The sequence below is a fragment of the Mustelus asterias genome, chromosome 17 (assembly GCF_964213995.1).
Source record: "Mustelus asterias chromosome 17, sMusAst1.hap1.1, whole genome shotgun sequence".
Lineage (NCBI taxonomy): Eukaryota > Metazoa > Chordata > Chondrichthyes > Carcharhiniformes > Triakidae > Mustelus > Mustelus asterias.
In genome coordinates this window covers 67,838,653-67,852,999 of record NC_135817.1, presented here as the reverse complement: position 1 = coordinate 67,852,999, position 14,347 = coordinate 67,838,653, and the positions used below count along the sequence as shown (strand labels likewise).

The 14,347-nt window shown below is 39.8% G+C and overlaps 2 protein-coding genes across 2 annotated transcripts in view; one reads left to right on the top strand and one right to left on the bottom strand.

The window, feature by feature from the left end:
* The window catches only part of abi3bpa (ABI family, member 3 (NESH) binding protein a), a 189,068-nt gene extending 176,181 nt beyond the window's left edge, over positions 1-12,887 (top strand). Inside the window, exons 32-33 of the mRNA XM_078232889.1 lie at positions 5,608-5,730; positions 8,363-12,887. Of these exons, the coding sequence (XP_078089015.1) occupies positions 5,608-5,730; positions 8,363-8,478 (239 nt within the window). The 3' untranslated portion in view covers positions 8,479-12,887. The remainder of the gene's footprint in view (positions 1-5,607; positions 5,731-8,362) is intronic.
* tfg (trafficking from ER to golgi regulator) overlaps positions 12,618-14,347 on the bottom strand; it is a 116,523-nt gene continuing 114,793 nt past the window's right edge. The window contains exon 8 of the mRNA XM_078232893.1: positions 12,618-13,472. Coding sequence (XP_078089019.1) covers positions 13,093-13,472 — 380 coding nt within the window. The 3' untranslated portion in view covers positions 12,618-13,092. The remainder of the gene's footprint in view (positions 13,473-14,347) is intronic.

Genomic DNA, 14,347 nt, shown 5'->3' with positions numbered 1-14,347 from the left:
GAGTCAGTTGATACAGGTCCTCAGACCTTTGTATCTTTTTCCCAATGGAAGAAGGTGGAAGAGAGAATGTCCAGGGTGCATGGGGTCCTTAATTGTGCTGGCTGCTTTGCCGAGGCAGCGGGAAGTGTAGACAAAGTCAATGGAAGGGAGGCTGGTTTGCGTGATGGACTGGGCTTCGTTCACGACCCTATGTAGTTTATTGCAGTCTTGGGTAGAGCTGGAGCCATACCAAGCTGTGATACAACCAGTAAGAATGCTTTCTATGGTGCATCTGTAGAAGTTGGAGAGAGTTGTAGTGGACATACCAAATTTCCTTAGTCTCCGGAGAAAGTGGAGGCTTTGGTGGGCTTTCTTAGCTATAGTGTCTGCATGGAGGGACCAGGACAGGTCATTGGTGACCTGGACACCTAAAAACTTGAAGCTCTTGACCATTTCTATTCATCCCCATTGATGTAGACAGGGGCATGTCCTCCACTATGCTTCTTGAAGTCAATGACAATCTCCTTTGTTTTGTTGACATTGAGGGAGAGATTATTGTCGTTGTACCAGTTCACCAGTAAGGATAGTAAGGACAGTTTGCCTCAGGTTAAAAAGCAAATGTATGAGGGTGGGACAGAGGTAAGAAACCTTAAATGTTTTTATTGGAACAAAGTTGGACACACAAAGTCGCAGTGAGCAGTGTTGGTGGCTTAAAAAAAGTACTGGGAAGACAGATGTGATAAAACAGGGTAAGCAAGTGGAGTTTGTTAAATTGGCAAAGGAAACCATAGTTGAAGCAGAAGAGATGCAAAAGAATGTAGGACCTGTTCAGAGGTTGGTTGTTAAGCAAGTGTCAAATCTTTTTAAAGATTTTATTTGTGTGGGTAGGATTTTCTCATTTACAAGATTTATTCCTGAGTACAAGGTGGAGTCGGTAAAAAGGTTAAGAGCTTCAGGGATACAGGAGCAAGTCAATCTTCGATGGTGAGGGATGAGGAGATATGTAGTTCAACAGGAGCGTTGCCGGAAAAGGTCATGTGGAATTAATAGTGAAGTGAGTAGCATTCCGTTAAATAAGGTGAGTATAGCGAAAGGGATAGTAGGAATACTAGAGACATGACCTTTTTCAGGAGTACAGTTTATCCCGGGTAACAATAAGCTGGATCACAGGTGGAAATGATGCCTACTATGGTTGAAAAGTCAGTGATAAGTCAAACAACTAAGATGTTGCAGGAAGCATATCCTGGAATATTTCCCAACTGTGAGATAATAAGATCACAAAGCCACAGGTTGAGACGGGAAGAGGGGAAATCCAGGAGTAAAGATAAGGAGGCTAAGGCTCAGAAACAGTCTTTGACCAGATGGTTGATAAAGAACAAGTGCAGGATGAAGCGGATATCTTTAGTTCAGGGAAGTTGGCAAAATTACAACAGAAAGATGCAGAGTCACAAGTAGAGTCACATTAACACTGCAATGAAATTGCTGTGAAAATCCCCTAGTCGCCACACTCTAGCACCTGTTCACGTACACCGAGGGAGAATTTAGTATGGCCAATCCACCTACCCAGCACATTTTTCGGATTGTGGGAGGAAACCCATGCAGACATGGGGAGGACAGACAGTAACCCAAACCAGAAATTGAACCGGGGTCCCTGGCACTGAGGCAGCAGTGCTAACCACTGTGCCACCCCAGTGCCACAGCAAGGAGCGCTGGAACAGTGGCATCCAATTTTAAAGACCATGTCAAGATTATCCAGAGGATTCTGATAAAGGAATACCATTTGTACTTCTCGCAGAATTCTGAGACTACATTGTTGGAATGTGTGTCAAACTTTAGGGCGAGATTAACTAGGGGTGGTGAGTTGGCTAGATAGTATTTAGAAGTGGCACAGCATGTGATAAAAGAAGCAGTGGATAAGAAATCAAAAATTCGTAGTTTTGTTAGTGAGGAGAAAGTATTAGTATTATTACCAGTGGTAGGTGAACCATGAAAAGCAAGGTTTAGTGGGCCTTATCAAATTCAAAGAAAATTGAATGAGGTAAATTATTTGATAAGAACTCCAGATAGAAGGAAAACTCACAAAATATGTTGTGTTAATGTACTAAAATGGTACTTAGATAGGGAAGTGTTGTACCTGTTAATTCTCAGATACTTTCGACCAGTTTACTTACTCCAAGGTTTTACCCCGGTGCCCTTATTTGCAAGATGGACAAAGGACAAACACAAGTAAAGATTCAACAAGTTTATTAATAATAACACCATTAACCCTTAAATTACCCACATAAAACAAGAGGATACCCCAGATTCAAGTATACTACCCGCAAAGATGGTTTGGTTAAACTGCAGGCTCGATTCTCTGAGTCCCTCTGGTCCGTCATCACGAAGGTGAATCTCGATGGCAGCTTCTTCCTTCCTTCCTTCTCTGGTCAGTCTTCTGAATGGTCAAGGTCGTCTCCTTCATCGAGTCTTCGCTGCTGTGTGTCTGAAAGTGTGTCCCTTTAGCCCCCAGCCTGCTTGCCTTTCCAGAAACTTCTCTGGCTTCCAGCCAATGAGGTCCCAGGAGGGGGTTCCACTACCCAGTGGGTTTCTTGATGTCTGCCTGACAGGACACCAGGGTCCGCCCCCCAGGTGTCCATCTCCATGTTGTTGCTTACATGTAACTGCAGGAGCTTTCGGTGACAGAAAGTCTGGCCCGATCTGGGCGTCTAACAATAGGCCAGTGCATTTCAATGAGGTGCAATGATCTCCTGCTAAGTATCAGTAGAGTGCAACGACCTTTGATGGGTGGTTGATGGGTCAGGCCCAGACACGTTTGTGTATTTGTACAATTGGCCTCCCCGAGGTTTGACTGTGTTTGATTTTAATATGCCCAATTCTTTAATTTAGGGTATCCAATTTTATCAGCTTTAAAACTGGGCCCTGTTCATATCACCACAGAAGGAAAGCAGAAGGAGGATGTGTTGGTTGTTACAACTCAGAGTGAAGGAACAAATCCAGATGATTCTAAATTTGACATTCTTCAAATTAAATTGGACAATGAGGAAGTAATCAGAAATTGTTAAAACTCAGTACTTTATCTTCTGGAGGAAAATCAAAATAACCTGAAAGAGTTATTGCAATCACAGAGAGCTATATGTGGGAACAAACCAGGAAATACAAAATTGTGCATGATGTAGAAAATGCTGTTCCAATTAAACATCCATATGCACTCAATCTACAAATGTTGCACAGTTTCGAAAGGAAATTAAAAGTATACTTAAGAATTATATCATTGAAGTGAGTTACAGCAATTGGAACTCACCTGTAGTGATAGTACCAAAACCAGATGGGACACGATGATTGTGTGTGCACCATAGACATGTCAATGCGGTTACAAAGTCAGATTCGTATCCCATTCCTTGATTGGAAGACTGTGTTGAAAAGGTGGGGCAAGCAAATTTTATAACCAAACTTGACTTCCTGGAAGGATACTTGCAAGTACCTTTGACAGAAAGCACAAAGGAAGATTTGGCTTTTGTGATGCCAAATAGTCCATATCAATTTAAAGTTATGCTGGTTGGAATGTTGCTGGCGTATTCTTCATTCCAAAGACTAATCAATAAAGTAATTTCTGGACAAAATAATTGTGCAGGGTATATAGAAGATCTGATGGTTTTCAGTCAGACATGGAAGCATTTGGAACATTTACATGAGTTGTTTGTTCGACTACAGGAGACAGGATTGGTGGTAAACTTGGTTAAAAGTGAATTTGCAAAGCCCAAGTCACATTCTTAGACCATATGATTGGATTTAGACAAATGGCTCCCTGGAATGAAAGTAATCAGGAAGATCCCAAAACCATCAACCTGAAAACGCTTAGATTCATAGGCATGATTGGTTTCTACTGGAAATTCATGCCAAATTTTAGCCATGTGATTGCTCCACTGTCTAAAACTGCTGGAAAAGCACAGGAAATGTCACTGGACATCTGAATGTCAGGAGGCATCTGTTTTCTGAAAACTGTTAACCACTGCATCAGTTTTGGCAACACCAAATTATACAAAACAATTCAAGGTGGTCATTGATGCGAAACTGTTACATGATGATGAAAAAATAGAAAGACAAAAAACAAAGAAAATTACAGCACAGGAACAGGCCCTTCAGCCGTTCAAGCCTGCACCAACCATGCTGCCTGACTTAACTAAAACCCCCTACCCTTCCAGGGACCATATCCCTCTATTCCCATCCTATTCATGTGCTTGTCAAGACGCCCTTTAAAAGTCACTACTGTATCCGCTTCCACTACCTCCCCTGGCAACGAGTTCCAGGCACCCACTACTCTGTGTAAAAAATCTGCCTCGTACATCTCCTTTAAACTTTGCTCCTCGCACCTTAAACCTATGCCCCCTAACGGACCTATCGGATATTTTTCCAGAAAATTAAATATTCATCCAAAGAAATATTCAGCCATTGATTTTGGTATTGGCATTGCAACCGTCATTCCACATAAACAAACACACAGAAAAGATCAACAAATATTCATACAAATGATTCCAATTATCAATCGTAGAACCCGCTTCTGAAATAATCCATCTTTCTGATGATCTGTGCTTAAGTGAATGTGTGAGAGAGAAAAGCTGCAGCAGGGAGGGATATTGGACACAATTCTAGCAGTGGTATTTGAATCTTCTGAATGGTAGCGCTGCCATCATTCTTGGTGATTTTGATACTCAGTGCTGTGTAGCAGAAAGGTAGGAGGCTATTTTGGAGGTGCACAAATGACTAGTAAGATTCACATCTGACATTTACCAGTACGATAGAGTCACCACTCGCAAATCTGTGAAAACACCCAAACTGGTGGTCCATTGATTCCACCTGTTAAGGATCATTCCTGTAAATGACTTAATAACCACAAGAGTGGCATCTATTGTCAGATTATCATCGGACTATTTTTCATGGAATGTTCTCAAACTAGTTAAAAAGTATGGCATAAGTCACTTTCCTCTGTGGATATTTGCTTTAAAAAGCCTTTGTGAGTGTGGGGCTGGATGCCACATGCAATGCTGGCAATTAAACTCCTCCTGCTGATAATTTCAGTTTAAGTACATGGAAACAAAAAATCTGGCACATTTATTCTGTTTCCATTAAACTTATTGGCAGTTACATCTCAATTCAGTTCCCCCAACCCAATTGTAATCAGTTCAAGAATGATTCTAATGCCATCATCCAGCTGAGTAGTTGAACATAATGGCTGGGAAGTGTACCCTGGGCCCACAGCGGTGGAGAGCTCGAGGTTTATAGAGTGCATTTCACTTGCCACATTCAAATACTGATCAGGTCACATTATTCAATACTTTGAATGAAGGTTACAAATAATGAACTCTGAATGTTTAAAATCAATATTTATCTCACATGCTTGAATCAAATTCATGGCAATTTGATTTTCCAGTAACTGTCTTGTAATTGTGAACTCAATGTCCAATTTCTGTTAGTGTGCAAGCAAATGGAATTTTCACAAGGAATTTTAATACAATTTAAATCCTTGACCAACAGTTTATCCACCTAAACAACAATCACCTAGTTATGAGAATCAGGGCAAGACGATTTAGCATTGTTACTAAATCTATTCTTTATCCTTAAAAAAAATAGGAATTTTCTATAACATAGGAGATTTATCTGGACATGGGGAGGATCACTGTCAGTTTGTGGATTCATTCTTGGATGGCAGAACAGGAGAGCACCTCCTTCCTGAACAACTGCCAATCAGACAAGGTAAGTTAAATCTCAGTAATGATAGTTGCCTGATCCCGTTTTCTGCTAATTCTGGATTATGCAATATACAAGTAAATGGTTACCTAGCAGAGGTGAAAGTATTGCACTGTTTTTGCTAGGTTATATTACAGTCAGATTGAAACCAGTAATGCACTCTCCCTTAAAGATAGATTTATTCTTTGTGATGCTGCAAGTTCTGCTCAGATTGCGATTCAAATCTATGTTCAACTTCTTCCAACATGACTATTTTTATATAATTAAAATTGCATTCTGTGTAAAAATTCTACAGCTCATTGTGTTAGAAATGCATCAGTCTCAATGCTGTTCTGAATAATGTTCACAAAGAGGAATTGTCATCTCAATTTTTGATAGTTTACAAAGAGGTGACACATATTTTTGAAAATTTTGGAATCTTGTAACTATTTTTGCTTCCCCACTTTATTCTTTTTTACTATTAAGAGTCATAGAAGTTTACAGCATGGAAACAGGCTCTTCGGCCCAACTTGTCCATGCCATCCCTTTTTTAAAACCATTAAGCTAGTTCCAATTGCCCACGTTTTACTCATATCCCTCTATAACCATCTTACCCATGTAACTGTCTAAATGCTTTTTAAAAGACAAAAATTGTACCCGCCTCTACTAATACCTCTGGCAGCTCATTCCAGACAGTCACCACCACCCTCTCTGAAAAAAATTGCCCCTCTGGACCCTTTTGTATCTCTCCCCTCTCACAAACCTATGCCTTCTAGTTTTAGACACCCCCACCTTCGGGAAAAGATGTTGACTATCTAGCTAATCTATGCCCCTCATTATTTTATAAACCTATATACGATCATCCCTAAGCCTCCTACACTGCAGGGAAAAGAGTCCCAGTCTATCAGCCTCTCCTTATAACACAAACCATCAAGTCCTCGTAGGATCCAGGTAAATCTTTTCTGCATTCTTCCTAGTTTAATAATATATTTTCTATAATAGGGTGACCAGAACTGTACACAGTATTCCAAATGTGGCCTTACCAATATTTTGTACCACTTCAACAAGACGTCCCAACTCCTGTATTCAATGTTCTGGCCAATGAAACCAAGCATGCCGAATGCCTTCTTCACCAATCTGTCCACCTGTGACTCCACTTTCAAGGAACTATGAACCTGTACTTCTAGATCTCTTGTTCTATAACTCTCCCCAATGCCCTACCATTAACTCAGTAAGTCCTGCCCTGGTTCAATCTATCAAAATGCATCACCTTGCACTTATCTAAATTAAACTCCATCTGTCATTCATCAGCCCACTGACCCAATTGACCAAGATGCCGTTGCAATCCTAGATAACCTTCTTCACTGCCCACTATGCGATCAATCTTGGTGTCATCTGCAAACTTACTAACCATGCCTCCTAAATTCTCATCCAAATCATTAATATAAATGACAAACAACAGTGGACCCAACACTGATCCTTGAGGCACACCACTGGTCAAAGGCCTCCAGTTTGAAAAATAACCATCTGCAATCATCTTCTGTCATCAAGCCAATTTTGTATCCATTTGGCTACCTCACCCTGGATCCTGTGAGATTTAACCTTATGCAACAACCTACCATGTGGTACCTTGTCAAAGGCCTTGCTAAAATCCATGTAGACAACATCAACTGCGCTGCCCACATCTACCTTCTTGGTTACCCCTCAAAAAACTCAATCAAATTTGTGAGACATGATTTTCCACTCACAAAGCCATGCTGACTGTCCCTGATCAGTCCTTGCCTCTCTAATTCCCTGTAGATCCTGTCTCTCAGTATACCTTCTAACAACTTACCCACTACAGACGTTAGGCTAACCGGCCTGGAGTTTGCAGGCTTTTCCCTGCAGCCCTTCTTAAACAAAGGCACAACATTTGCTACTCTCCAATCTTCAGGCACTTACCTCTGGCTGTCGATGATTCAAATATCACTGCTAGGGGACTTGCAATTTCCTCCCTAGCCTCTCACAATGTCCTGGGATACACTTCATCAGGTCCAGGGGATTTACCTACGTTGATGCACTTTAAGACTTCCAGCACCTCCTTCTCTGTGATATGTACACTCATCAAGGCATCACTATTCCCTTTGTTCAATCTATTAAAGCCATTTACAGGATATCTGGATCATCTGATTTAGGGTCTAACATCTGGAAGCTTGACAAGCCATTTCTGAACCAGAAAAATATGTTTCTATCCACGCAGAAACCTTCATTTAGTGCAGTCTAGACTTGAGGAAAAGTCTAGACTGAAACCACTGTATTTCATGTTTGTCTTTACTGTGGTTTCCGTGTGTCGGCCAGCCAAATACTCCTTAGTGTTTGCACTGGAGCTATTACCAATTATTGACATCACCTGAGTAACCCAGTAGGGCGAGATGTCTGCATTGAGAATCTCCAGGTTAGTGCTAAATTGGACATTTAAAAACATCACAATTTTTGAACAAAATATTCCCCACACTGTTGAAGTGGAAGAAGTGTATATTCAAAAAAGCAAGTATTATTCTAATAATACACACACACTAATAATATTGGTATGTATTAATAGCTACCAGAGTATGTTTAATATCATTAATTAGCACCTATGCTGTTACTTTAAGTAACGCTGTTTTCATGTAACGTGTAGGTTTTTACCGGAGTGTTCGCCAGGAACCGGTTATGTTTGGCACAATAGGTGGACGAACACACATCAATTACGTCCATTGGTACGAGTGCGGTATAGCCATACCTGGGCAATGGTGAATCCAACAACTACCAAACAAGAAACCAAGAAGCAGCAGCAAAAACCAAAGGAACTGAATTATAATATTCCATCATTATTGTTCCTTGTATTCAATGTAAGATTCAAATAGACCATGTAATGTATGGAATGTTATTTTTTAAGAAGCCATATAGATATCTTTATATAATGTGGCACAGGGTGAGCTGCACCCTTTCTAAGGCACATAATTGTAATTATTCCACAACCTAAATGGCTTTCGAACAATCTGATCATCAAGCTGGGCAGTAAATAGTGATATTAACAAAGCAATCTTCTGACCAGTTTTCACTTATTCATGTTATCTGACCTTTTATTTTTAATCAAGTGCTGGTTCCAGAAGTTGCAGTAGTGGACATTTGAAAATTGATGTAAACATCCAAATGTATAAAAAATTAATGCTCACTACTCATCAAGTATGCTACAAATAAATGATAGCATTGCCCGAGATTTTGTAATCTTTAATAAGTTTGTCTTTGGACCTGACCCTGGTCAAAAAGACCGATAAAATTTGTTTTATTTATCAAAACAAACATCCTAATTGTTTTGAAAACACAGGTTTTGATATTGGGAAGCTGGCTCCCTATGCCCTAAGTTCTGAATATAATAGTTTAAATGTTATTTATCAGGAATGTATTTAAAAGCACAGAACATAAATTGTAACTTCTATTCACAAAGTATAGAAGGGTTTTTTATTTAGATTTGCTGAACAAATGAGCTTCAGCAGCAGAATGGAGAAACTTCTCTCATTGGGTACCCTTAGCAGCCTGTAATATTACAAATTGTACCCAAAATGATATTGTGGAGTGTAATTACTTCATATGCTTTGATTTTGTTCCAAAGTGCACTTAAGGCAGGGAGGTACCCACGAACACAAACCTCTTGGTTTTGCTTGTTAACTTGATAATACATTACTTTATTCAGTCGTGAACAAAGCTAAATATTTACAGCCAGGATATTTTAACACATTCAAAATTTGTAAAATGTCAATTTCTTTTTGGTTAGTGCATGTAAATATCCATGTAATGGTGAGCATAGCAGACCATACATCTACAAATACCCCTACAAACAGCCTCACAGAATCAGCCGTCAATAATAGTACCCACATAAAGATGGCCAACTCAAAGATCCACACATGTTCACTTAAGGACGAATACATTTGTTGCTCTTGCAATTTATTCGGTATTTCTGGAGATTTTATTGCCTCAGTTTTACCACAAAATGAATAGTAGAAGTTAAATACCACCAATATACCTGAGCGACATTATTGCTAATATGAGTTTAGTTCTAGGTACATGTGTACAGATGGTCAGTAGCTTTGCTGGAGCAGTTTTTGATAGGTTTTACATGGCTCCCTTATCTGCACGTGTTCACATAGAGACATTCAGCCACCAAGTTACTGTGCATGCTCAGATAGGACACTAACTTACATGCACCAAATTGGAGAAGTAGTTCACCAGTCTCAGCACAAGCAGAGATGCTTCTCTGCCAGATATCTGTACGCTTGAATTCAAATGCTTACTCAACATCATTCTGCACACTCATGCCATATGTCCATGTACATGACAAAAATGTTTGGCTACCAATGTGTGTATATAAATGCTCATATAACAAGTGGCTGAACTAAGCACAAAATAAATGGCAGTATACACAAAATATCAATACAGAAACGCATAACCAACAAATATCTGTTCATCGCAGTTGAGACAATAAAGCACCTGACTATTCCAGCATACATGTTGCCAAACATTGGCCATGCCTACAAACAGAAGCTGGCTAATATATCTAACTAAGCTTCTGCAGAAACACTCAGCTATCAAACAATTATCCAGGTCCATACATAAGTCCCATAATAACTCAGTGAGTAGTTATCCAGAAATGGATATGCTCAACTATCAAGTTGTCATGTCCTCAGATAAGAATACTCGAGCATCATTCTTGGGTCTTCAGTTGCCAATCTCTGCTCTTACCGCAGAACTGCTGCAAACATTAGACTGAATTATGCAATCAAACCTCCACCCATAGAAGAGGTGCTCAGCTACCAAATGCTTGCAGACATTTAGCTTTGTTGGCCTTGCAATTTATTCAGTATTTGTAGAGGTTATTGCCTCATATTCTTACCACAAATGGATATTGTAGATTACGTAATGCATACTAATGTATACAATTTTCTTCTCCCATGTGACATTGTTAGTAATGAGTTTTAGTTCTGAAAACATGGCTGCAAGTTAGTATTTAGATTGTCAGCAGCTTTACTTGAGCAGAGTTTTTGATAAATTTTGCAAGGTTGCCTATAGCAGTCATTTATGCTGTCATACTCTTGAGAATAAAGACATAATTAAAGTAAAAGTTAATGTGATATATTACCTGTTTGTTCTGTGGCCCTCAACACATTCACAATTTAATCTTAACATAACTTAAGGGAGAAAATATTATATCTCTATAATAAGCTCCAAGCTTAGAAATTTCATTGCTAAACTTCTCTTTGGAGCCCCTTCTTAAAACTTACCTCATTAACCAAATCCTCAGTGACCTGTCCAAGTGTCTCCTTACGTGATTGTGTCAAAATTTGTTTGATAACAGCCTAGTAAAATACCTTGGGATGTTCTAATTATAACAAAGACGCCATATAAATACAAGTTGTTGCACATATCTCTGTAACTCTTAACATTCCCACACACACATCCATTTGTATATCATGTATAATCTCACACAAAAATAACAGACTTGCCGGTAAAACTCCTAGAATTTGCTCATTGAATCTCTATTCTGCATGTTGTCATTTGTCCACTCAGCTGCTTCTCACTTTTTCATTTTTCCTTGAGTGAAGGATAATGGTATTGTAAGCTGAACAAAATAATTGCTGAACCTGCAGAATGCTACTGCAATGGAAGGTGCAGAGAAAACGTAGGCTACATTGCTCAGTATGTTCAGTCCCTTCAGCCCTGTCTATTTCCCTCAGAGCACTTCCATTGCCTAATTTACATCAACCACCCTATGACTTACCACACCCATCACGGTTAGCAACACCCATTTTTTTTCTTGTTGCTGAATTCCTTATACCTCCCAATTCTGTCACCTGGTCAACATGCATAACATGGGTGACCGGTACTGGAAATTGGAGAGGCGGGGGGTGGATTTCTTCATACGCGAAAGGTAATTCATGATTTTGAAGTGCATCATTTTAATTCTTTGAAGTGGCATTACTTCAGATCAATTTAAATCCCTCAGTGGAACTTCACCAAATAATAACATTTTATTACTATTGATTGATTAAAGATACAATATTGCAACCATTAGTAATCTTGCTTATTATTGTAGAACAACATATGTGGACATGCATATATACATACAAGAACTTGCTTTTATAAAAAACTTCATGAATTTAGATGTCCCAAAGCTGTCACAGCCAACTAAGTATTTTTGAGCTACAGTCAATGCTCATGTCAAAAATCACATCAATCCGCTATGTATTTTTATCTGCACGAGATGCAAATGCACACAGAGATTGAAATGAACTGACCAGTGACTTCATTTTACATGGCAGGGGCCATGGAGTACACAGTAAGAGGAGTGATGCAAGCACAGCAAGGCTTCTTCTTGGCTCCAGCAGTACCCTCCCATGCCAATATGGAGTTATCTGAGCACATGCCCCATACAAACGTTAGGGGAGAAATGGACCATCTTAAATGTAATTAAATTGCTCACACCAAAAAAGTTCAAACACTTTGCCAGTGGTTTGAGTATAATTGCAAAAGGTTTTTGTCAGTTTGACAAACATTCAACCAAAAAATACTGGGATAAAAATGACTGAAGCAGCTTTGGGATCTGGTTAATGACTGTTCCTAATATCAAAGAAACAATGAAAAACAACTACATTTTTTGCTATGGAAACAACTTGCTCACTTTACAGAGAAAGAGAGAATTGAGGATCTGTACAAAATGAAGTTGGTATCAGGGGATTGGGGAAGATCCCATAATGCCAGAGAGCAAAGTAGAAATATATGAAAGGACGCAGTGATGTCTAGTTTTAAGGAAAAACAATGAACGAAAAATAAATGTATAATAAAATCAAACTGCGTGCAAATTATAACCCAGAAAACAAATAGGCTGAAACAAAATCAATTGTAAGTTTCAACATCTTTATTAGTTTCCTAAGAGAATGTTACTTTTTTGTACATATTAACTTCTAATCTCAACTCAATCGGGATCTCACTCAGTACATAGCATTATCCAATTAACAATAAAAATTAATCACATCCATGGTCTACTTCCAAACTATAGTTAAATTTCTTTGTTCTTTCGCCAAGGCAGTCTACAATTTCAAAATCACTTAACACATGTTTAGGTAGTGTTTCAGTAAAAGTTTTTTATGCTATGATGCTGATAAGTTTGAAAGCAGAAAATAAGAGAAAACAAATCTATTTGGTCTCTTTCCCCAGCGAACAGAATCCATTATTCAGAAGCTACTAGAAGGGCTTGCTCTGCTTTAGATTATAAAATGATTTTGATCATAGAAGGTTTGGACACTCCGTAAATGGATGGAATTACCTAGCAGCTGTAAGTAGGCTTGCAGCTTTCCCAAGAACCACAGAGCCTTACCGATAGCCAGGGCCAGGCTGGGTGTACCCCTGAGCGAATGGGGGACGATTCCGTGCATACGGATTGGACCCAGATGGTGGCGGTGTCACATTGCTCCCTGGGGAAGGTGTGAAACCTGGTCTTGGTTGGTAAGCCCCTGGTTGATTTGGGCCTATACCAGGCTGGGAGGCAGGTGGCATTGTGTAGTTAGCAGGCTGAGAAGGTTGTGTCGTATAATTTTGTGGTGCATAGGAGCCCCCTTGGTATTGCTGAGCAGGCTGTGATGGTAATTGCTGGGCCTGAGCGGAGAATCCAGGTGCAGGAGCTTGGGATGCTTGCTGATTGTAAGCTTGGAATTGCTGAGCTTGCGGCTGGGAGGATTGTTGTTGGTTATAACCTGGATTGAAAAAAAATAAAAATGAGTAATCTTCATCATAAAACACACCCAATAATAGAAAAAATCCACTGAGTACAATTGCACATTAGTAATTTGTATTGGTCTTGAATTTCCAATCAGGGTAAGGGTGCTTACTGCTTACTTATGAAGCAAGTCTTGCAGAGAGATCCAGCGATCTCTCTGATGAGAATTTCAGCCCCATCATCAGGAAGTGGTACTGAAACCAATTACTGGGGAATTGCCAGTGTGTATCTGGAGTGAGGTCATCAGGTTGTCCAAGTAGTCAATCACATTAAAGAACATTGATCTATCCTCCCACATCTTGAGTGGCACAGTGGTTAGCACTGCTACCTCACAGCGCCAGGGTCCCGGGTTCAATTCTGCCCTTGCATCACTGTCTGTGTGGAGTTTACACATTCTCCATGTGTCTGTGTGGGTTTCCTCCGGGTGCTCCGGTTTCCTCCCACAGTCCAAAGATGTATGGGTTAGGTGGATTGGCCATGTTAAATTGACCCAAGTGTCACAGGGATTAGAGGGCAAATACTTGGGGTTAAGGGGATGGGTTGTAGTCGGTGCAGACATGATGGGCTGAATGGCCTTCTGCACTGTAGGGATTCTATGATATAGCAACTTCCAGCACAACCTCTCATGGAAATTAAAAGGGGCAAACAGCAAGTGCCATTTGTTCACTGGTTACAGTAAATTCCACCTCATAAATTCATCTTCCCAGCTCGTCTTCTGAATCAGTACCGAGTCTGGATGGCCGAAGCAGTAAATATTTGCAGATACAATAAATTCTAGCTCAACCAGCCAAATAGGTGCTCTGCCATACTTGGAAATGTCTTGGAAGGTCTTCAAACACAAGGAATGCATAC